The sequence below is a fragment of the Plectropomus leopardus genome, chromosome 6 (assembly GCF_026936395.1).
Source record: "Plectropomus leopardus strain MGB_pleo_1.0 chromosome 6, ASM2693639v1, whole genome shotgun sequence".
NCBI classification, from domain to species: Eukaryota; Metazoa; Chordata; class Actinopteri; order Perciformes; family Serranidae; genus Plectropomus; species Plectropomus leopardus.
The window spans coordinates 27,535,002-27,560,277 of NC_142181.1; the positions used below are offsets into that span (position 1 = coordinate 27,535,002).

At 39.5% G+C, this 25,276-nt stretch overlaps 1 protein-coding gene across 1 annotated transcript; it reads left to right on the forward strand.

The window, feature by feature from the left end:
• The first annotated feature begins 286 nt into the window (after nucleotides 1–286).
• On the forward strand, nucleotides 287–23,985 carry wdr95 (WD40 repeat domain 95). Its single transcript, XM_088079127.1, has 25 exons — nucleotides 287–511; nucleotides 3,676–3,761; nucleotides 3,874–3,966; nucleotides 4,047–4,092; nucleotides 4,197–4,243; nucleotides 6,579–6,696; nucleotides 6,890–6,959; nucleotides 7,486–7,726; nucleotides 7,818–7,923; nucleotides 9,193–9,344; nucleotides 9,611–9,713; nucleotides 9,859–9,965; nucleotides 10,045–10,124; nucleotides 10,768–10,822; nucleotides 10,910–10,955; nucleotides 11,321–11,380; nucleotides 16,936–17,098; nucleotides 17,186–17,281; nucleotides 17,382–17,440; nucleotides 18,089–18,221; nucleotides 18,352–18,391; nucleotides 19,509–19,597; nucleotides 21,633–21,817; nucleotides 21,944–22,045; nucleotides 22,980–23,985. Exons 1-24 carry the CDS (start codon nucleotides 299–301, stop codon nucleotides 22,010–22,012), a joined length of 2,457 nt encoding a protein of 818 aa, XP_087935253.1. The 5' UTR covers nucleotides 287–298; the 3' UTR covers nucleotides 22,013–22,045; nucleotides 22,980–23,985.
• Nucleotides 23,986–25,276: the final 1,291 nt, after the last annotated feature.

Below are 25,276 nucleotides of genomic sequence, written 5' to 3' on the forward strand. Positions count from 1 at the left end.
AGTCAAAATGTGTATTTTTTTAGACTACTAATAATTTGGAAAGCATGAAATGGCACATTTTATAATTTCTATCTCAATATACATATATAAAATGTTGGAAATAGCAGTAGTTACTTATTATAATTATTTTCTTTATTTACATCTTTATGTGGCCTCCTTACCTTGGAAACAAAACCTACCCTTTTGCAGATATAATCATCTAACATTTTTTTATAATAATCAATATGGAGGACAGACAACCGCAACATTATTACTTCTAACAGTGAGTATTGTGACGCAGGGTGACTTCTGCACACACATGCTGCAGGAGTACAAAGAGAAGCAGGAGACTGTGAGACGGAGTAAGCAGGTGGCTTTCATTCTGCCTGCCACGATGAAGCCGTTGTGTCACGGCATTCCCATCGTCAACATCCACTCCACCCATGATGGCACCATCGTAACAGTGCGAGAAGATGGGTTTGTTTGCTGCTGGAGCCCTGAACTGAAATCGCTGAAGACCAAACATATGTTTGTATGTTTTAACTTTTGTACATTTTTCTTACTTTGAGAAAAAATCTTAGTTCATTCTTTATCTTTCTTTATTGTAAAGACATCCCATGAAAAGACCAAAACCAATAATGTGTTAGTCCATTGTTCAATACCTCATTTGTTGCACTCAATATCAAAACTGCTGGTTCTCACTGAAGACACAAATCTTTGTTTCTTTTTCTTTTTTTTAATAGCCCAAGAATATGTTGTTGTTTTTTTCTTTCTGAAAAATAGCACCAGTAATTTCCTATAACAGCTAGGCACAGTGCCAATGTTCATTGCACTGAAGAAACACATCTGCCAGTGCAAACAATTAATATGTTTTTAATAGTTCTTTGATAACAATGAGGTCTAGGGGTCAAATAAGATACAGCATGTCATGATTCCTCCTCCCTGAGCTACCACCTTATCGTGGTGGAGGGGTTTGTGTGTCCCAGTGATCCTAGGAGCTCAGTTGTCAGGGGCTTTATGCCCCTGGTAAGGTCACCCATGGCAAACAGGTTCTAGGGGAGGGACCAGACAAAGTGTAGCTCACCAGACCCTTATGAAGAATAAGATGAATGGTCCAGAGGTTCCCTCGCCCGGACGCGGGTCACCGGGGCCCCCCCCCCGGAGCTAGGCCTGGGGGTGGGGCTCGATGGCGAGTGCCAGGCACAGCCCGAAGAAGTGACATGGGACCTCCTGCCCATGGGCTCACCACCCGTAGGAGGGGCCATAGGGGTTGGGTGCAGTGTGAGTTGGGCGGCAGCTGAAGGCGGGGACCTTGGCGATCCGATCCTCGGCTGCAGAAGCTAGCTCTGGGGACGTGGAATGTCACCTCTCTGGCGGGGAAGGAGCCTGAGCTGGTGCGCGAGGTTGAGAAGTTCTGACTAGATATAGTTGGCCTCACCTCGACACACAGCTTGGGCTCCGGAACCAGTCTTCTCGAGAGAGGGATGGACTCTCTTCCACTCTGGACTTGCCACTGGTGAGAGGTGCCGGGCAGGGGTGGAATGAGAGGGTAGCCTCCCTCCGCCTTCGGGTTGGGGGACGGATCCTGACTGTTGTTTGTGCCTATGGTCCAAACAGCAGTTCAGAGTATCCACCCTTTTTGGAGTCCTTAGAGGGGGTGCTGGAGAGTGCTCCTTCTGGGGACTCCCTCGTTCTGCTGGGGGACTTCAACGCTCACGTTGGCAACGACAGTGAGACCTGGAGGGGCGTGATCGGGAGGAATGGCCCACCCGAGTGGTGTTTTGTTATTGGACTTCTGTGATCGCCACAGATTGTCCATAACGAATACCATGTTCAAGCATAAGGGTGTCCATATGCGCACTTGGCATCAGGACACCCTAGGCCGCAGTTCGATGATCGACTTTGTAGTCATATCGTCGGACTTGCGGCCGTATGTCTTGGACACTCGGGTGAAGAGAGGGGCGGAGCTGTCAACCGCTTACTACCTGGTGGTGAGCTGGCTCCGATGGTGGGGGAGGACGCCGGTCAGACCTGGCAGACCCAAATGCATTGTGAGGGTCTGCTGGGAACGTCTGGCAGAGTCTCCCGTCAGAAGGAGCTTCAACTCCCACCTCAGGGAGAGCTTCGACCATGTCCCGGGGGAGGCGGGGGGCATTGAGTCCGTGTGGGCCATGTTTCGTGCCTCCATTGCTGAGGCGGCCGACCAGTGCTGTGGCCGTAAGTTGGTTGGTGCCTGTCGGGGCAGCAACACCCAAACCCGCTGGTGGACACCGGCGGTAAGGTGTGCCGTCAAGCTGAAGAAGGAGTCCTATCGGGCCTTCTTGGCCTGTGGGACTCCAGAGGCAACAGACAGGTGCTGACAAGCCAAGCGGAATGGGGCTAGGGCTGCCCTTTGTCACCGATTCTGTTCATAACTTTTATGGACAGAATTTCTAGGTGCAGCCAGGGTGTTGAGGGGGTCTCGTTTGGTGACCTCAGAATTGGGTCTCTGCTCTTTGCAGATGATGTGGTCTTGTTGGCTTCATTGGGCCGTGACCTCCAGCTCTCACTGGATCGGTTTGCAGCCGAGTGTGAAGCGGCCCGGGATGAGAATCAGCACCTCCAAATCCGAGGCCATGGTTCTCAGCCGGAAAAGGGTGGAGTGCCCCCTCCGGATCGGGGACGAGATCCTGCCCCAAGTGGATGAGTTTAAGTACCTTGGGGTCTTGTTCACGAGTAAGGGAAGGATGGAGTGGGAGATCGACAGGCGGATCGGTGCAGCGTCTGCAGTAATGTGGACTCTGCACCGTTCTGTCGTGGTGAAGAGGGAGCTGAGCCGAAAGGCAAAGCTCTCGATTTACCGGTCGATCCTCGTTCCCACCCTCACCTATGGTCACGAGCTTCGGGTAGTGACCGAAAGAACAAGATCGCGGGCACAAGCGGCCAAAATGAGCTTCCTCCATAGGGTGGCTGGGCTCTCCCTTAGAGATAGGGTGAGAAGCTCGGTCATCCGGGAGGAGCTCAGAGTAGAGCCGCTGCTCCTCCGCGATGAGAAGAGCCAGATGAGGTGGCTCGGGCATCTAATTAGGATGCCTCCAGGACGCCTCCCTGGTGAGGTGTTCAGGGCACGTCCCACCGGTAGGAGGCCCCGAGGAAGACCCAGGACACGCTGGAGAGACTATGTCTCACAGCTGGCCTCAGAATGCTTCGGGATCCCCCGGGAAGAGCTGGACGAAATTGCCGGGGAGAGGGAAGTCTGGGCTTCCCTGCTTAGGCTGCTGCCCCCGTGACCCGACCCCGGATAAGCGGAAGAAAATGGATGGATGGATGGATGTCATGATTAGACTACACAGCCAACACTCATTAGTGAAATCAATTCATTGTTAGTTTCTAGGGATTTGTTGATGATACGAAATAAACAAAACGTCATAAGACTAAGATTTCTATATTATATATAAAAAGTGTAATGTCTTATTTTGACAGTCCTCTGTATGCATAGCAAAGACAAAAACAATCATGAACGCTTTTACACTACATTAGTGAAATATGTCATATAACTCTCAGCTGTATTGTCACAAGTATTTATTTCAGGTCTGTTCTATTGGATTACATAAAATTGCACAGCTGTTATTTTGTCTACCTCCTGTAGTTGTGATAATGATTGAATTCTGTGAGAGCAAAAAGTTTCCACACATTAATTTGTTCATTTTCTTACAGGATGTAGGGCCTGCAAACAGGACGTCCAAATGGGCGAGTGATTTTACTGTGATGGCAGAGTTCAACAAGCTGATGATCGGAACTGGGTAATGTGAAAAAAAGGTTTAAAGACCAAATTTTTTATTGAGTACACTGATTACTCTTCTTAAGATTTCAGATTGTTCTTGGTTTATAATGCATGTCTTCTTTATCTTGCAGGGACAGAGAGATCCAGCTTTATGAGCTTTCCTCTCTGGAGCCTTATTGTCAGATCAATGCACTCAACACAGTACCTCTGACATTAGACTATGGGTGAGCAACAAAACTCCATGTTAACATAACGTTCAAATGTCACAATAAGTTACAATAATGGTTTGTGTTTTTCCTTACAGCTACAGCGGCCCTGACAGTTGTTGTATTCTGTATGGAGACACTGAGGTATGTCCTTTTGTTGAAACCTGATCCAATTCTCAAAAAAAGTCATTAATTAAATTCTCCTTGATTAAAACTGGCAGAGGTTAATTTCAGTATTTGTGTTTCAGGGATGTGTGACTATCATTTTAATATCCTCTGCTGGAGATACCCTCAGGTAATTGTGCTTCTTTAAAGACTTACAACATGCATTCACTCTTCTTCAGTTGTTCAATAAACCCTCAGACACACTGTTACTCAGTCTTATTTAAACAGGAATTAGCAGCCCACTTGCCAGAGGAACATGTTGGCATTGTACATTTCTGCAAACCACTGACATGTGAGACTTGTACATTTCATAATCATATTGTTTCTAAAGTGACAGTTTTTATTAGTACTGATGGCGACTGAACTGTATACCACCGTTAAAGACATTTGTTGCTCATGCAAAGACATGTTCTTAACAAAAAATTTGATTGTTTCTTAGTGAGACATCTACAGCATTTCCAGCGGTGATTGTGCCACCAAAAGCTGGTGTTTGTCAGCTAATTTTTTATTTTGTGAAACATCTGCAGCATTTCCAACAGTGATTGTGCCACCAAAGGCACATTTCTTGGCAAGATATCTGTGTCATTTTCAGCCTTAATAGTTCATTCAAAAGCATGTTTCTTGGCGAGACATTTGCAGCATTTACAGTCTCAATTGTGCCACTAAATGCACACTTTTTGGCAAGGAATCTGCGTCATTTCCAGCAATAATTGTGCCACCAAAAGCATGTTTCTTGATGAGACATTTACAGCATTTACAGCCTCAACTGTGCGACAAAATGCCATTTTTTTGGCGAGACATATGCAGCATTTCCTGAAGTGATTACGCCATCAAAAACGTGATTTTTTGCGGACATCAGTGGCATTTCCAGCTTTTAGACATCAGTGGCATTTCCAACTTTAATTGTACTGGATGTTATAAGTCAACACATGTTATTTTCCCAACCATTACCAATTAGTTTTTGTGCCTAAATCAAACCACAAGTTAACCACAGTGTTGTGGAAATGTAAAGAAATGGAAAGTTTCAAACTGATTTAATATGATACATATAAACTGTGTCCAAAAACATACCACGCCATTCCAACATTTATTCTGGCAATTGTTCTAGAATTGTATGACGCCAAAGTTATCATAAACACATTAAAATGTATTGCTAGCATGTACTGTGTACACTTTTTTTACAGTAAATCAGAACATTTTCAGCAATATTATGCAAACTACTCAGTTAGTGATTAGACTCTTGGAGAACTCGTCTGAGCCTGAGGGAGACATCAGCCATTAACAGTCAATCAGATGTGTGTACTTTCTTGTTTTCCTCTCAGATCATGTACTTCACTGATCAAAAGGAATTTGTTACTGAAAAACAGATGTCAGAATATTTCCTATGAGTGAAAAGCATTTGCAGCGGGTTTGGTGGTTCCTGAACAAAATAACACTTTGCTGATGGTTACAAATTTTTGAGGGTTGCTGCAGAATATCATGACCCATAACAGTCACGGCAAAGTTTTACAATAAATGCATGACTCAGAATCAGAATGGCTTAATTGGATGTGAAGTTTTCCAAAAAGAAACAGAGATACTTTCACTGGATGAGATGAAGATTAAAATAAGCCCTTTTAAAAAAAAGAAAATGAAATAAAAAGTTTAGTTTAGTTTGTGATACACATATGGAGTGAATCACACTTTCAGGCTGTCCTGACATAATGCGATTTTCATTGTGTCATTATAATACAAGAAACTCTTGATTATATCACAAAAATATTCAATACTGAGAAATATATTGGAAATATTGAGCTTTTGATGGGCAGATATTTAGAGGAGCATAGGGAAATATTTCATTTTCAACCAAATTGGGGACTAAAATATCTGCTTTGTGAATGTTGTCAGTTAATAGTTCTCACAGAGAGAAGGTTTTATGCCCAAAGTCAGATCTTCAGCTTTCAAATTAAATTTCAAAATTCAGGACTTATTTGGGTTCCTTTAAATTGCTACAGCATCTGATGATTACCGTTTTCCAGGCTATAAAAATGTGTGTCATGTACAGTTTATATTAGTTGTTCAAGTGAGTCATAGTACTTCACTGACTGGCAGGTCTTTGTATTGCACCAGTACTGTGACCACAGCATTTAAAATTTTATCTTTTGTATTTCTCTTTTCTTTGTCAAATGTTGCACATGTCAATGTATTTTTAAATGAAATTATGTTTATTTTCAGAGGTGTGCACATATTTTGTTCTAATTATGACAGAAAATATAGACTTTACTGTGAAAAAGAAGCCAGGTAGAACTGTATTAGCACAGAAACTTCAATGTGGTGGAAAATTATACCCTTGCTTCCTTTAGTTTCCCTGCATAAATTAAAAAATAAAAATAAAATAAAAGTAATTTACTTAAGTAAGGCTATGCCTCAGAAAATGTGACTAGTTTCTGGACTGATTGTTCATTCCAACTTCTGTTTTTTTATAGATTATGGAATAAATTACCAAAGATTGCAGGCATGCCCAACATAGCGGTTGACAATGCGGTGCTGTCTCCAAATGTAACATTTGTAAGATGGAAGGTTCATCAGGACTGGGTAACACAGGTGACATTTTACTTTTCCATGTGTTTGTATGCTTCCCTACAAGAAAATAAATTAAAACTCAACAAGTGACAATTTACAGTATCTGCGCAAGCTGCGTAACACTGCATATTGTTCAGTAGTGTGGCAGTTTCTTGCATTATGATCAGATAATCCTGAAATAGACTGAGAAACTAACTCTTCTCTCAAACTTCAGGCAAAATACTTTCCAAGTTTTCAAGCTGTTGTGTCCTCGTCAAATGAAGAATCTTCTTCCCTCGTTATAGGTAATTTCTGTTTAGTTTGTTTCTTTGGCTTTTTTAGTTTTTTGGCACATATTCAGTACAATCAGGATAATAACCAACAAGCAAGAGAGTTTCATTATTGTGACTTTGGACTTAAAATACACACAAAACCTGTCTATTCTTATACATGTATATTCTCTGTGATTGTTCTGTGATTTAAGAGCAAGATAAAAGAAGTGACAAATGTGGAAATGATTAAAAAAGTCCTTTCACTCTACAGTGTGCAGTTATTAAACTCTGTGTTGAACATTAGACAGCATGGTAGGAGGGCTCTGAGGGATGACTCATCATGACTCATCTATCACAAATAAACTAATCAATGCCAGCGTGTGTATGCGTGTGTGTGTGTGTGTGTGTGTGTGTGTGTGTGTGTGTGTGTGATCGGCCATGTCTACTTGCCATCTCGGTCATTTATTCTGATAATGGCTTACCCTTGCTCCACAAAGCATGTTTGATCGATGCTCAAACAGGCAGCCTTGTAATATAATGCTTTTTTCATCTTCTCGAGGCTGCGTGCTGCCGTTAACGGACGCTGAGCAGCAGTTGGATGAGATCAGAGAGGCGTGCTACGAAGGTAAGACCAAGAAGGTCCAACTGAGCTGGACTCCACAGCTGCGGGCGTCGTGTGACCAGACACTTTTCACCATCCACAAAGGTGTCAAGACCTTTGACCTTTGTCAAAAGCACAGCTTGCTGGTCACTGGAGGCATGGACCGACTTGTGCGGATGTGGAACCCACATTTTTCTGGGTGAGAAACCAGGCTTTTGTGGGATTTCTTAAAGACAATTAACATATATTTAAAATGCCATCTCCTCTTGGTTCTGTTTTGTATGTTTTAGGAAACCGACTGGTATTTTGAAAGGCCACTCTGCTCCCATCATCTTCCTCCACATCCTCTCAGAGGAGAGTCAGATTTTCTCTGTCTCTGCAGACAACACTGTGAAAGTAATCCATGACTCACTTTTTATGTTTCACTCATGATTTCTCATGGTCTAAAATATCCAAATATCACACAACCATACAGAATGTGAAAAAAAACTGTTTAGAAGTACAAATAGAAGTATAAATTAGCTCCGCCTCAATCAGATACAATGTTTAAGTTCTGCTTACATGCAAAAATAATAATAATTGAGTAGCAGTGGGGTCTTTTAGGACACTGAGATAATCTGTTACTCACAGACTACTTGAACAGTCATAAAAATAATTTGATGCCTGAACAAATGCAGTTGCCTTCTGGCAGTTTAACCAGGCTTTTAAAGCCTAACCAAAATGTAAAAGGTACAATTTTGTAAAATTTACCAGGGGTGCTTTTTTTCCAAAATTCACACCCTTTACACTGTCACTTGTTCACACATTCACACGAACATCTTTCAGAAAATGAAAATATTTGTAAAATGATCATGTTTTCATAAATTACTAAGATATGGAACTTTGCTGTCCAAGTCTTCATTTCAGTTGTTCGGTTGTGTCTGAGTATGAGCATGATGAATGGCATAGTTGCTTTCTAACTTGCTAATAGACGGACTGTCCCAACGGACAATCTCCTGTTCCAAGTGACCCCGTTCTCCCAGAATATAACAATGAAATTCTGCATAATTTATTTATTATCCAATATTTTGATACGTTAACCCTTTCACACCTGAGCAAATTGATTTGATTTATTTTAAAATCAACAAATTGATGTCAAAAAATAAAAACAAACTGATTGATCAACAAATTGATTTGCTTCGGACAATCTTATTGTTTGTTTTTGTTTTTTGACTTCACTTTGTTGTTTTTAAAAGAAATCAAAGTAGTTTTCTGGGCATTTTCCCTTGAATTTTCCATTTAATTCAGTTTTTTAAAACTACTTTTCAAGTTATTTTCCTTTCACGTTTTTACTTATTTCTTGCAGTTTGCGGGGCATTTCTTGCCAAGTTGCTACTTGCCTTTTAACTCATTGTTTTGAAAGATGTCAAACCAGTTGGCTTAGGTTTGAGGATTAAATAGCTTGTGAAAGGCATCTGAATGCAGCACAAGAAAACTGATATCGATCCAGGTTTTAAAGGGTAATTGCAAAATTGCTAATACTTCTGTACTTTTACTTAAATTAAATCATAGAACCTCAAATGCAGGACTTTAATTTATAATTAATTATTTCTTTTGTTTGGTATTGCTTTTAGGTGAATTTTGTAAATACCTCCTCCATTGTTGTTCACCTTTTCTCCATTTCAGATTTGGGATATTCCAGATCAGTGTTGCCTGTTTACAGCAGACTCAAAAGCCAGCGGGATTCGCGGTGACATATCTGCATGCTCGTATTCCTCTGCTATGAAATCCCTTCACATAACAGCAGACTGCATGGCTGTGCTCTCCCTGAAGATAAGGTTAGCTGTGATGCCTTTGTGCTTTATTCATCATAGAATCCAATGCAGTCTGAAGATAGTTTGAAAATATTCTTCAACTGAACTAATTTAAGGACGATGGTTTGTGAAAAAAGGACAGCTGATGCTTTTGAAGATTTTCTTTTGAGGGATTAACATCGCACTGTCCCCAAAAAGACACAGATTTGACTTTTTTTCCTCAGAGATGAATGCAGCACCTTAATATTCATTTCTCTTTTATTCATTTTATTATCTTTTGCCTCGGTGAGGCCACGGCTGCATAGACGTCTCACTGTTTCACATAATGAGCCGGTAATGTGCTGCGGCTACAGTGAGGAGTTTCGTCAAGTTGTCAGCTGCACTGAGGGATCTGTGAGTAAATTAGTGCTTTACAACATCACAGACACAGGTGACCTGACTTCACATTTCCACTGAAAAATTAATCCAGTCTGTGTTGAAACAGGAACACCAGCATCATATTTATGCCAATTAACTGAAAATGTTTTTTTTGTTCCAGGTGGTGAAAGTCTGGGATTTTGACACTGGGCATGAGGTCTTTGAGTTTGGCGGCACACATGACCTGTCTGCTATCACATGCTTGACTTTTGACTCCAAAGGAAGGAGGTATAGTACATGAGGCAGCTGAAGTGTTTTCATATAATATATTTGGCCAATACTTCATCAAACTTCTTTCTGTTTGCAGACTCATCACAGGTGGAAGAGATGGTTGCTTAAAGATCTGGAACTTCAGCAATGGACAGTGCCTAAAGACATTAAAGAAGGGTTTGTATTGTCAACACGTTCTCATCCCAAGTTGTCACATATCGAAGCTTTGTCAGTGGACTTTTGCGTCACATATTATGCTTTAGGTATCCTCCTGCATCTGCTGCTGTCATTTCGGGATGCTGCAACCAACTTTAGGATGTCAGCAAAAAACACATGTTTAGGATTAGGCAACAACTGCATGGGTGGTTAGTTTAAAAAAAAAAACATCATGGTGTGGCTCTACATTCATGCAGGAAGCAAACACCAGGCTCACAGATGAAAGTCCAGGGGTTAGTTGGACCCCTTCAGCCCACCTGCCCAAAAGGGAACTTCCAGCTACTTATATTACCAGCAGCTTTTCAACCTGATCTGTCCAGCCACGTATCACACTGCCGCACCAGGTGCCGTCTGGCGGCATACTATATGGCTGAGACAGATTCTGTCTAGTCATGTTACAAACTGACACCACCCAGCAGCATATCATACTACTGCAAAAGTCTGTTCGCATCTTTCACCAAAATCATTGACAAAGTGGTGGTATGTGATGACCTCGGAATGAGAACAGGCTAGTATTCTCAATGTTTATGTCCTCAAAACAAAAAGCTGAAAATACTATACCATCAATTAATTGTGGAAAAATCACTTTCAATCTTTCCTGTAGATGGTGAATGTAACGAAGTGTGTGACTGCATTTTTCTGCAAGTTCACAGGAACTTGTGAGTAATGATGTGATATTTGGCAGCTGTTCTTGGCACAGTATGAATTTCAATCCATGTTGAGCTTGTGCAATTTTCTGTTTGAAGCTATGTGATGTCTGTCGGCCGGGATCGGAAGATTGACATTTACTCAGTGAGTACAAAAGACATGAGTTCTAGGTATTATTTGTCAGCTGTGTTTCAGAAATCCCATTCCAATTATTTCTCCAATTCTTCCATTCCTCCGCATTGCATCCCATTTGCATTTGTTTACATTGTCATTACCAGCTGAACTCAATTCTGAAACAGAAAAAAACCCAATGATAGTAGTTTTCCTTATAAAACCTGAAAGAAATGTGCACATGCTTCGCTGCGTGGAGGAAGACACTTTGTCTGGTTCATTAGAATTTTAATGTGCTTATAGGATGTCCTACCAGCTATATATCTAATCCAAAAATAACAAAATGTATTGATATGTAGAAAGTCCTGTTTGCTAAATGCGCATTTGTGTTTTGTCAGGATACTCCTGAGGACCTTCATCATGTCCGGAGACCGAGGCCTTCATGGCAGGATGATCTGGTGATTAATGAACAAAAAATTGTCTTGACAATAACTTTGAGAAAAGGTGTTCAGGAAGCTCAAATTAATAAGTAGATCAATGAGCTCCTGCTGAGAGTTAGTATTCCCCCTGAGGCATTTATTTCAGGCTGTCTAGATGACAGCGGTAGAAACATTGGATGGATTCAATCATTATCCTTCGATTTCTAAAAAGGGCAACTGTCTGTGTTGAAAGTGACAAAAAGGAAAATTGGGTGATTTTGTTGACAACTGGATGCATGATCAAAAACACATCATGTAAGTGCAGAATGTCTGTTAGCTCTGTAATTATTCAATCCCCCCCTTGTTCATCTATTTATAACCCTTATGAAATCATGTCATTTTTTTACTACAGTGTTTTGTTTATTATATATATCTTTTTTTAACAAAAAATAAGAAATCCTTCATTTTCCAGTGGTGGAAAATAATTAGGTATATTTACTGAAGTCGGGGAGAGCAGGGTGAGTTGGACTAGTTTTTACTTGAGGCGTCTCTAAAATGAAAGGCATGACAGCAGCATCTCCAGCTAAAATATGTACATACATTTCAGCATGTGGTGCAGCCCTGAAAAGAATCACTTTGGATCTTAAATGAACTGTTTTCAAAATATGACTATTCATAAAAAAAAAGAAAAAAAGTAGTCTCTTGGCTCAACTTATTGCTGATAAGGGCTAAGTTGAGCATAGGGAGACAAAAATTGAGCTACATCGTGGAAATTTCATGTCCTGTGTGGTGTTACTTATCATGTATCACTTTAGAGTCTTCCTGTTGTACCTGCCATCTGATGTACAGACTTTCCATTCTAAACTTCCTGAACTTTTAGTCTAAAATTCAAAATGTCACATCATTTTGGAGATAAGAACATAAGAATACAAAATTACAGTAAAGTAATTTGTTAATAATACTCATAAGTGGGCCAGTGGCTCACCTTTCCCCAGGCATTTTGACTTAAATTACAACATCACAGGTATTTTAAGAAACATCCAGCAATTTAGAGCTAAAATCATTCTTAACAGTATAACCTCATATTGTTACTCCCTTAAGCCCTAATACATTAGGGCAAGCTTGTCTGTAATTGTGCAGAAGGAGAAAAAAAAAACAGGCTCAGATCGCCACAGTTTTCCCGACTGTGCATGAGCAATTTTTTGAGGTACTGCAGGTACTAAACTTGATACTCTTATACTTCTACTCCACTACATGTTAGAGACAAATATTGTTCCATTATCAGTCATCAGTTGTGCCGTCCTAATACAATTGCTAGCCCCACCACCTTCTCCATCTGGCAAAAATAATTCTAGGTTGATTTTACTGTGTTTAAGAGGCCATGAAACTCTCATTTTTATGCTAATCTTGTAAAAGTAAAAGACAAGCTAAAGCATTCTTTTATATCTATGTTGGTATGGCTTGTCGAGAAGGGTAATGACTAAATAACGCTCCAAATTTATGCTGAATTTAGCAAGGTAAATGCAGTGATGGCTTCGGGTTTGGGTGTACACCCCAAGATTTTCGGTGGCCTCATCTAGCCACCCTTTTAAAAAAAATTCTACCACATTAAATTTATTTAACAGCCATGGTTATAAAGAATCCGTTTAAGATTTCACATCCAAAACATAAAATACGATGCATTGTATTTATGTAAATTAGACAGTAGTATATAAGATGGATAAATTAGCTCCACATTGATGCACTATACTATTAAAATGTTGTGTTTGCACTAATCCATCATTGTACAGTGTATAGTAAAAGTACTTGGCCAGTTCTGTCCGAGCTCTGCCTCAAACACTGGTGCACCTTCAGGGCTGTGAGGATAAAGCTTACCCGCTGCTTCTGTGTTCATATTGCACAGACACATGGAGGACTCTGTAGACTTTGGTCTTAAGAGTCGTTTTTGCTGACTGGCTGGAAAGCTCAGAGAGATGGCTAACAAAGCCTCCCTGATCTCTGCCCTATTGTGCAGCATCGCCTGCAGAAACTTTGTTTTAACTCAAGCAGCAAGTTACTCAATCCCCCCATCTCACTTTTATTCTCTCCCTTTCCTTGTGCCATTTCTCTTCTATTACACATTTTGAAATGCTTTAGTTTCTTGACATCTTCCTGTACTCATATTTTGTATATTAATGTATATAGTGTATGATTTTTCGGTTTTCGCTTATACACGTCAGTGCTTTTGTCCTCACATCACATAGCTTTTCTTTGTGTCTCAGTCCCAGTGCAGCTGGGCTTTGACCTGTCAGTACACCTGTCGTTTATGACAGGCTGTGCTCCAGAGAGACTGAGCTCCCTCTGAAATGTAAGGATGCTTTTATCACTGACTCAATTCAACACAAGGTGTGCACCAAATGCCCCATGCGCTCCCACCACAGTGTCGTATAGGGTTACCGCAATATTTTAACCCCCAGTACTTAATTTTTGCACATAAAATGATGTCAGGATTAGATTCAGAACAAAAGTTTAGGCTCATGATTATTTTGTATTCAAAAATCAATTCATCTATATCAAGATAAATCACCATAATAAATTCACATGATTCGATCTTCTAAAATGTCACAGTTTTGCAAATCAAGGCACGTCAGAGAGCTGCTAACACCATTTGTATTCTATAGGGATCCTGTTTCTCATCATGGAGGTTTTATACTTTGGATTGTGAAAGTTAATTTGATAACCCAACTTTTAGACTTGAGCATTTCCTAAAAGTAAAATCAGGCAAGCAGATGCTGTATCAATGAAAAAACTTAAGAAATGTTTATAGATGTACACATTATTTATTAAACATTTGGTAAGTGTTTAGTTTAGGTGTTATTATCATCTCTAATCACCTTAGAATAGTCAACAAAATAATATTTATAGACAATTTGGACCCATGGGGACATTTTGCTGCTAACAATAGTCTTTTCTTTGTCTCTGAGAAGTAAATCAGCTTCTTACTTGGAGAGTACTGAATTCAAATCTGTTCCTTCAGGAGAAATTAGGAGCAAAAGAATAAATCGCCTGTTCTTTAGCTGTGCTAATAGGCTTCTTGCAGGGATCTTTAAGGGGTTTTCGAGGGGATTTTGCAGTTTCTCCATATCTGTGAGGGTCCAAGGACAGTGAGCTGTCTTATGCCAGGCGTGTCCAAACTTTTTTGATAAGGGGCTAGATTAGATATTGTGAAAAAAATTCAAGACTATTTGCTTTTCATATTATAAGGGTTACAAAAAAAAGGTCATATACAGATTTGACAAACGCAACTGTTCAATTGAAAATGTTTTCAACTCCTAAAGCTGGTGGCACTCACTGTCATTGCTGTTACGCTTTTTTCTTTCTTTCTTTGCTTTTTTTATTGTCACTTCTTGAAAACTGACTAGTTCTGCCTGCATAGTTTATACTTAGTGCATGTCTACAGCTGTATGACAGTCCTGTCAGAGGCAGAAAAAAACAGGAAAAAATGCTCAGTGATTTTGCTTGATTAACCAATATTGTGTTGTGTTATATATATGTATGTAAACTTGCCATGCAAAATGCTCACATCACATTCTGCGTGAACACACCATAGGGCTAATTGCAATTTGTGATATAAGACTTTATAGATGAAACTGAATTGAAAATAGGATTGAATTGAGAACGTATAGCATTTATAACTATTAAGACCAAACCCCACTTTATTATTATGAGGTTAAAATCACCAGCTACCATAATTAATGCAGCCCCATTCTCTCAGAGATGCATTATCAGTCCCCATTTATATCCCACAATAGATTATGGTTCCCCAATCTTATTTCACCTGTGTGAAGGTTACCTCTTACAGCAAACTTCTAGATATGAGCTCTAGGAGGCACATAGATTCTGAGTGATGCTGTATGATTCATTGAAGGAGGTGACGCTGAGTCCTCTTCCATCTCTTTCATTATGGTTGGTGGTTACACTCAGCCCCAAAGAAGCCCATTAACAGAGCAGTAAGAATGCATTACAGAGGCCAGTAAGAAAAGTGACCCCTTTGATTATCCACAGAGCCCGCTGTTGAAATTGTCTCTCATTAATGGCCTCCAGGAGAAAGATCAATGGGCTCCATATATATTGGTCCCTTCCTCTTATCCACTGAGCCTTTGGGTTCACTGTGAATTTTTCTGTTCTTCCAGATGGTCAGCGTTGTGTTGCATCTCATTAATATTTTAAAACATGGCCCAGTTCAGCTAAATATTTCGCTTTGGCTTGGAATATAATTTACAGCAAGTTCACTTATCAGAGCCTAAGTCAAAAATGCCATCTGCTCCTCCTGATTTGTGGACAGTTTCTTGTTGGCAACATTGTTCTGAGCTAAATATATTTCTGTTGAGTTCAGTTAGAGACAGCAAGAAGCACATAAAGTATGAGATGAGTTGCTTTGTATCAGTGTTAGGTACAATGGCAGTAATGTTTGGTTTGTCTGCTCACTCATAGGTTTGACATCAAGTTACTAGTTGATCCAAAATATGTGACACACTTGGTTAGAAGGTGGAAGAAAAAGTAAGACTTTGGTGGTCTATAATTTCTCTCAGTAGTGAATGGACTTTTTGAAGTTTTCGGTGAACAGACCACCGACATTTGATGCTTATTCTATGAGTTCAAACTCTTTTATCATTTCTGAATTAATATAGTGAAAGAAATGGTTTGACATTTTTGAAAATACACTTCTTGGTTTTCTTACCATGAGTCAAAGAAAAGATTGATACCCCCTTTTTTATCTTATGAATCTTCTCAAATGGTTTTTCCCTAAATGTTCCCAAGAACTAGGCTATTCCAACACATTCTCAACCCAAGTCATCACACATTGCCACGTTGCAGAGAACTTAAGCATCTAGATATTATGCTCTAGGTGTCCTTCTGCATCGGCTCTACGTTCCGCTACCATTATGTCAACACAAAGACATGCCTGAATTACGTTGCACGTTGCATGTACGTTGCATGGTTATGTTTAGGCAATGAAAGTAAAAGGCAACAAATGCACATGCTGGCATGGATGGTTATAATAAGGCAACAAAGTCACAGATGGTTATGATTAAGGGAAAGGCACATGGTAAGGTATAAAAAACCCCATTACAGTCAGACAGGATGTGTACACCCCGATGCCATCCTGCAGCATTTCATGAGAGAAACAACAGGTTCTGTCTGTCTGCATTCTCAACTAACTCCGAAAGGTGGCTTCTGGCGTTGCGATCTTACGCCAAAAGCACTATCAAAGCGGTGGTATTTTATGAGTTCAGAATGAGAGCGGATGGCTATGCCTTAAAGGTTGTATATGATCTGTACTATTACTTGTGGTACCATATCAGGCTTTATTTGTTAGAAAATACTATCTAAAACCTTGCATTTTCCTTGCCAGTGTAAGAATTAATATTTGAAGCTTTAACACATTTCCACATAGTGAAGTGATAATAAACAGGCTACTCTTTATCTTCAAAGTGCAAACAAAAACAGGGTCTTTTATAACTTTAAACTGATGGAAATAAACTGCGTGGCAGAACTTCTGAACTTTCTATCCTGCAGTTGCTTAGAGAGACTCAAACTTTGTCTTTCCACAGAAAAATGGCCATAAGGAAGACATCCTTTGCATGGCACAGTGTCCCCCATCTCTGCTCGCCACCAGTAGCTATGATGGAGAGATTATAGTTTGGAACGTGGTTTCTGGACGTATACGGTGTCGGTTTGTCAGCCCTCTTCTAGCCGAACACCAAAATGTTGAAGGTGAGTTTGTGGCAGAGGGAATGGTCAAAATATCCATATGTGTATGTGATCAGAGTATTTATTTGATGTTTTTTTTCTGTCACACAGGACTGGATACAAGCGTCCCAGGCATCGTTTTCCTAAAGAACTCCAAGTTGAAGCAGTTTTTCTCAGCTACAGCTCTGCTGTCGTCTGGAGCCATGGGTCAGTCTTATGAACAGCACTCATTACAGCACATAATTGCATTTTACAACCTTTCATAATGTGTTTCAGTACACTCTTAATTAGGTGTTCTCTTTTAAAGGTTGTGTAAACCTCTGGAACGTGCTTGACGGAGGAAAATTTGTGGGCAGCTTCAAAGCTGTAAGATATTTAATTGGATTTATTTGTATTTATTTCTTAATTTCACTTTTGGATAATAGGCAATAACACTAGTTTTCTTTTTTTTTCTCTTACCTTTAAAATTGTTGATTTAACAGTTGCAGTGCATGGTTTCTTTGCTTAGTTCTAGTTTTTGAACAACTAGCAGGTGCCTTCCTTGCAGCTACATAATGCAAAGCAGGGACTCTTAATTATGAGAGGTAGGTGAACACAGGGCAGAAAGCTGAAATTAAATGTGTGCCTAAGTCCTCCTAAAGAAAGCAGAAATTGTGGTTTGAGGCTGTTATTTCTCAGAAAAGACATTGAAAAAGCAATATTTTTGTTTTGCTATCACACCCCACTCGTGTTTTGTCCCTTAATGATTTTAAGGTGGTTTTATTTTGATATATGTTTGTCTCTTCATGATTAGTTGCTACTGTTTGTTGCCTATTTGTTACCCAGGCACATTTTGTTTGATATTACATATCAGATAAATTGGAGAGGCATATTATCAGGGGTAATGTATTCAGTCTGCCTACAGGAAAGGTAACATTTAGTCATCCAAAAAATGAATATGAATAGTTGCAATTTCAATGTTACAACTAAAAAACAGAAATGAAAATGCTATTCCTTTTTATATCTGTTTTGCAGTCAAGGTTCCAACAAAAGATTACAAAACTGGCAAAAACAGAGAAGGACACGTTGCTGTACGCTGCTGACCGAATCGGTTACATCTATGTCTACAATGTGGAGAAGTTTGCCCCTGAGCAGAAATCACTCAGAGGTTAGTTGCCTTTTTTCAACTTCGTTTACGGTGACAATGTAAAGAGGGACTGTATATTAGAATGTGCAAAGTCACATTTGTGAGTGTCCTCCTGTTTTTTTTTCTTCATTTTTTTTTTACATCTATTTAGCTGACAACTTCTGGCGTGCTCATACCAGCAGAATTACTGGGTATGTAAAATACATAACACATTTAATCATGGTCAGTCACAAATTCATCTTGTCTTTAAGGTCCAGTGTGTACGATATAGAGATATAATGTCAGAAATTAAATTTAATGTAATAAGTATGTTTTCTATAGTGGATAACACCTGAAAATAAGAATTGTTGTGTTTTTGTTACCTTAAAATTAGCTGTTTATATTTACATAGGGAGTAGGTCCTCATCCACAGAGTCCACCGTATTGTACCACCATGTTTCTACAGTAGCCCAGACCGGAAAAAAACAAACTCAGGTTCTTGATAGGCCCATTCACATTTTTGCATTGGCCAGAGTAGTTATCAGCCATTCTGTCATGACAGTGTCAAAAAACAAATTATTTTAAAACATACAACTACTTTATTCAGTACTTTAGAGATTTAGAGAGGAGGAGACCTCTGCGGAAAATTTGTCTCTCAATAAAAACCGACATGCCCTAGCCAACACGCTCTCATCCCAAGTCATCACATATTGCTGCTTTACAGTGGACTTCCATTTTTCCTTTTTGTGTTGCAATCTTACACCAAAAGCATTGTCAAAGCGGCGGTATTTTATGAGTTTGGAATGGGAACGGGCTGTCATGTTTTAAAGGAGCCCAGAACGGACAAACTAAACACTGGCTCTAGATAGGGTCATTCGTGTTTCGTGTTGGCCCTTGTAGTTAGCAGTCCCTTGGCCAAGAAAGTGTTAAAAAATAACTTAATAACTAAATCCTATGAATCCTACACATTGCTCCTTTAAGTAAAAAAAAAACAAAACAAAAAAAAGAACAGGTAACTCTAGGTTGTTTCTTCAACTTATAACTGGTTAGTAATACGCAAACGTCCATGTGAGAACATCCTTAGTAGAACCTATCATTCTCAGTCTTGGGTGTCAGTGGCAGCAGGGGCAGCATAACATCCTTCTGCTTCAGTACAAACAAAGTATAGAAGAACTGTGTGTGGGAAGGTCTTAAACAGACGATGAGTAGAGGTGAGATGCTGCCCGGGCTGTATCTGCCGTCAGATATACCTATAGAGTAGATGATTTACAGTGTTCTGCTAGAAATGCCTTCTCTCATTTCATCTCTTGTCTGTTTATTCTGGTCCAGCCTGCAGATTGTTGACAATGATCAAGTAGTGCTTACCTCATCCACTGACTACACAGTGCGCCTTTGGAGTGCACATGGAGAATTCATAGGTGGGTGTCATCTTGCATGTGTCAATCCCCTCTTTCTAGTCCATATTAACGTTCATGTAAACAACATTAATCTTGAGCATGGTGCATTGCTCAAGGTAGAAATGCTGTTATTTGTGGGTGTGTTCATTTCAGTGTGACAGATATGGCTGGATTAACCCACTAAGGGACCTGGGATAAAAATTTGGGCACTTTTAAGGTTACCCCCTACCTCCCACTCTGTGCATTCTGTATGTACCCTGTCACCTTCAAGTACCCATCAAGCACAGGGCACACAGCAGACTACATGGCAGCATAATCATATTTTGCCTCGAGAGCTGGTAAACAACCAGTGCTCCTACGCTACTACCTGGCTCCAGGTTTATAGTGTGTCAGTCACATTTTGGCAATACCACAAACTGATTGAGGAATACTCACCATGTAGCTGTTCTACAACATTACCTACATTTAAAAAAAGATGTTAAAGGTCTTATATTGTGCTTATTTTAAGGTTTTACTTTTATTATGGGTTTATAATAGAACATCTTTATATGCATTAATGTTCAAAAAACACATTTTTTTTTTGCACTTTCTGCCTGAATACATGTATATCAGTATGAAATGTGCCTGTCTCTTTAAGCCCCCTTTATGTCATTGCAGTTGGGGAATGACTGTAAGACACCGCAGTGATAGTTTCTATCTGTAGGTATTACAGTTGTGACATCACAATCCAAAGACATCCTGATGGCTCATTTCAAGGCACGGTTTCTGAATATGAACTTTTTGCCTTTCTCTGTGGATTAAGCAATTTGATTCTTTCATAGTATTCATGCAGTATTTTTACTTGCTTTTTAATGGGAAAAAACATGAAAATCTGTCTTCTTATATGGGACCTTTAAAACTAAGTTGGCTTATGCCATTGTGATGCAGGACCTACCTAATGACCATTACATTGCAAACAAACAAATACATTTGAAGAAATTCCCACAAAGCATTTGACACACAGTGAACCTGAAGCCTTAAAGGAACAGTTCCACAGATATCCTATGTAAAAAAAAAAAAACAAAAAAACATTTTAATTTCACAGATTGGTGTTTGTATAGTTGAATAGCTGTAATAGCTTTAGAAATGCTGGTAGGTAAATTTATTTACCTTTTGGCACAGCCAGGCTAACAGTTCCTCCTGTCTCCAGTCTTTGTGGTAAGCTAAGATGACTGGCAATAACTTCATATTTAATACACAACCTTCAGAGAGAATAGTCCTACATGAAAATGATTTTCAACCTCTACCCAAAACAGCAAATCCTATAATAAGCTAATGAAGGGGACAAAACAGACACACATAGTCAGCAGTCAAGGGGTTAAAATGTGGGGTTAAAACATTAAATTCAATTATTATTATTTTCATTTTATTTAAATAAATGTATCATCCAGCATCACCTGCATGTTCTTTTTTTCACCCAGAACCAAACCCAGAAATAAAATTAAGACAAACAGAGTGGTGTCAATCTTCTGATCTAGTGCTCATATTTCTGAAAATGTTGAACTATTCCTTTAAACGTGCTGTAACTTAGCGTTTTGGTAGTCCAGCTTTGCTGTACATCCACTACAACTCTCACTGAATCTCTGCTGTGTTTCTCTAAATGCTGTGAAACAGCCACCATCCACCTACTGAAAATCTGCATCCATAGCGTCTACAAGATAACTGGGGAGAAGGCAGATTCATTTGTTTATGACATCATTTTTATTTGCACGTTATTCCTAATAATCAGTTTTTTAAGTAATGATCTTCAGTTTTTCATGACATTATGTCATTAATAATCATTTGGCATTTATTTTTCAGACTTATTCATAGCACTCAGTAAATAAAGATGCAATGCTCCTGTGGCTCTGTGTGAGGTGTGTAGCACAGAGGGACACTGCAGAGAAATGATTTCAAATGGATTCAGACATAGTGACATTTTAAGAGGCCATAGTTTTGACTCTGTCACATTCCTTCAGCACCATGCCGTGCAATTTGGAAAAACATTGACATGGAAAATGTTTTTGTTTGTCCACAGGGACTTTTGGGCAGTCTGAGAGCTGGAGCGTCCACATCTCATCTTCATGGAGACATCCTGCTGTCCCCTATGAGGTTCTGATTGACCCTCTGAGTATGCCTGATCATGAGATACTAAACTTTAAAACAGGTCTTTCTGATGCCATTGATTCTGACAACACTGAGGCTCATAGAGGTGAACTAAAGGTGAGCTGCATCACTTCATTAATCACTATCTGAGCTGTGTAAGCCATGTGTGTCTCTTTGTCTCTCCCCCCTCCAAATATTGAACTGAACTGAACTTTGCCTGCTCCTCTTGCGGCATAATTGCAGTCAGAGACACACTGTAAGCTGAGACTTCCCCCATCATCCATCAGTGACACAGCCACTGAGGAAGATTAAAAGCACGTTTTACCCAGAGGAGCACAAAACCGGGTGAGTTATAACCATTACAACAGCAAAGACTAACTGTACACATGCCATGCAAGTCTTACACCAGACGCAGTTTAAAAAGTGACAGATTCATATTTAGAGTGAATGTGTCTTCTTTTTCATTTACGGCTCTGTCATGAAACTGTCAGGCGTACTAACAAGCTATCGAACCACTGCATTCTGAAAGGGTTTCATACTGTAGAGCTACCAAACACCAGAGTAAGCCCCGACCTCTCACAAGCAGCACTGAGGAGCCAGAGTCAACTACGAAAGATGAAACTGTATCGATCACAGTTGGGAAACTGGGTCATCGCAGTATCCAATATTATAAAGACATAGCAAGGAAATGTTTAAAATAATGAAATAATAGCAAGAATGAAGGCTATATGTTATCATATTCAACAGACCATGTAGAGTAAAACAAGGATGAAATGAACTTGTGAAAATCATAGTTCCTGAGATATCACCTATTGGTTTGTGGATTCCCGTTTGGAAGCATGGATGTATAAAGAGAACTGGATTCAGCCACGGAGGTGGGATCCCATTCATCCCTATAAAGCCGGAAAAGTTCAACCTCCTAGGTGTCAAATTATCCATGTCTTCAGCATTGTTGGTCCTATAAAGCAAGAACAAACATGAAGCCAGCATCGAAGTGCCAAAACTGCAGTTCATCTGCAAATAAAATCCCCATGGACCCCCATATTAAAATGCCCACCTTTACAGCAGAATTAAACATGTTTACAGCCTGGTACAAAAAAAAATGGTTTTGGAAGCTAATTTCAACATTCAACTGTACAGAGGTTGATTTTTCATGTTACTTATCTGTCTATGTTTTATTAAGGCTTAAAGTTACACATAATTAGGAGCAGCTCTGAGTGACAGGCTGTCTGTGGATAGTGTCCTTGGGTTCTCAGTCAGATTCCTCACTCCTCCACAGGTCCACTCTGGTCCAAATATGGCCACTTCTGGCTCCAAAAATCTGAGATGGGAACGCCCTGAATGCTGAACTCCGAGCTTCAAAATGGGAGTCCACAGACGCGTGGATGACGTCACAGCAGCTACATCTATTATTTAATACAATCTATGTTCTAGACTTTCTAAATGTTATCCGACAGAATGGATAAAATCCAGGTAGTAAAACGAGAGGTTGTGATGCTCAAAAAAATGTATCCACTGATTTACAGACTCTTTCACCATGTAAGTGTATGGGAAAAGCCTTTTTTGGCCCAGTGGCATTATATGATCGACCTGAAAGTTAGTTACACGGTTTGACCATCATGTCAGATTGGCTTCAAAGTCCAGTGTACTTTCTGGGGGCCTCACATTTGGCATTTCAGCCGTCACAGTCTTGGTTTTTTGAAAGCAGAGGTGACTATATTTTGGACGAGGACACTATCTGCAGATAGTCTGTCACTGAAAGCAGCTGCATCCTTAATTATTTGTAACTTTAAGCCTTAATAAAATGTGAACAGGTGAGTTATATGAAAATTCACCCCCGTAGCATTGTCACGAAGGGACAAATTTGCTATACAGACAAAACAGTTTTTTGTATCAGTGTGCAAACATGTTTATTTCTGCTGTAAAGTTGGGCATTTTAAAATAGGGCTCTATGGGGATTGACTTGCATGGGAGCCAGCCTCATGTAGCTCCTAGAGGAACTGCAGTGTTTGGAGCTTAACGTTGGCTTACATTTTCAGCCCTGCAGGTTACCACTTGTAACATAGTGAAAACGTGGACTGTAACACCAAGAGGTTGTAAACAACGTGGAAACAAGGTTCATGAAGAATATGAAGAAATCAAAATGCTTTTTCTGAGTGCTTTTACACAAACTTCAGGCTTTCATTTGCATCTTGAAACACATTGCTGTTCAGGTCGTATATGTTAGACTTTCATTCATCCGGTGGACACAATCATGACTCCAAATAAATGCTTTTGTTACTTCATGCTTTTGTTACTTTGCTGGATTTGTACTAACATGTAGCCATCTCAGTTTAAAGATGATAATCTGTTTGTGCTGCATTTACATCACGTTACATTTGCCCCTTAGTGGCCAAAAAACAGTTGTTCCAAGTTTAAATGTGGGAAAAGCTTTTTTAATTTTTTTATTCAATTAATTATTTTTTAATTAATTAATTAATTAATTAAATTAATTTTTTATTATTTTTTTAACTTTACTGAGCAAGCAGTCCAGACCTGATTCTGAAAATATGATTTAATTAGCTGAAAAATAAAACTTTAAAATAGAACCTTTTTTAATTAGTATAACACTTTTTTATGATAAATTATCCACATATTAATACACAATCTTAGATCTTCTGGAGGTGCTCTGGGATACACTGTATTATTAATTAAAACCTGCATACATTTTTTTCTTCTTCAGATTTTTCAAATATTACAGTTTATGTAATGCTCTTGTTTTTGCTGTTTTCTACCTGCTCTTTAATTTTCATGAAGTGAGAGATCTATCTGAGTCTGGAGTTTGCCATATAAAACACCACCTGATTGGTGCAACAGGGACAGAGAATCTCATGGTAACTAATCAAAGTGTATACTAAATTGTAGGGGCAGGATTATTTTAGTATACAAGGCTTATCGCTGTGCATGTTATGTAAAAGACGGTTGAGTTTCAACCATATGAGAGCTGACACACATTTGTGCAAGCAAAATAAAGTGCGACATAAATAACATAATATCTCTGCTTTCTGCTATGAGGTATATTGTGCAGTGTGTGCATACAAATGCATTATGTTGTATGTTTGTGCAAGGGCATGCAATTTCATGTTAACAAATAATAATTATGATAAGAGTGGGGAGGTTATACACACTACATTTATTTTTTGATTACAGTAAATGTTAGCATGACCCTATAACCAAATTTCCTGAATAGACTCAAAGAAATGGGAGCTCTGAAATATTCAGAAATGCCCGCTGAATTTAAGCACCTATAGAGGAAAGGAGAGAACCTTTGTTACGAAAGTGGAAGACAGAAATATTCTGAGTGGGAAACACATTAATTATAGGCCATGGCTATCCACAAAGCCATGTGCTAGAGATACACCCAGGCTGTGAAAACAGTGTGGAAACCTCCTGTAGACACTGAAATATGATGTTTTTATGCAGATTATCAATATATCATCCTCAAAGAACTACAGAGGGAGACTTTCATCAGACAGAACATGTAGCTTCTTCAGTGACAGTGTACTGCAGACACTTCTCTTATTTTGCCAGCAGTCA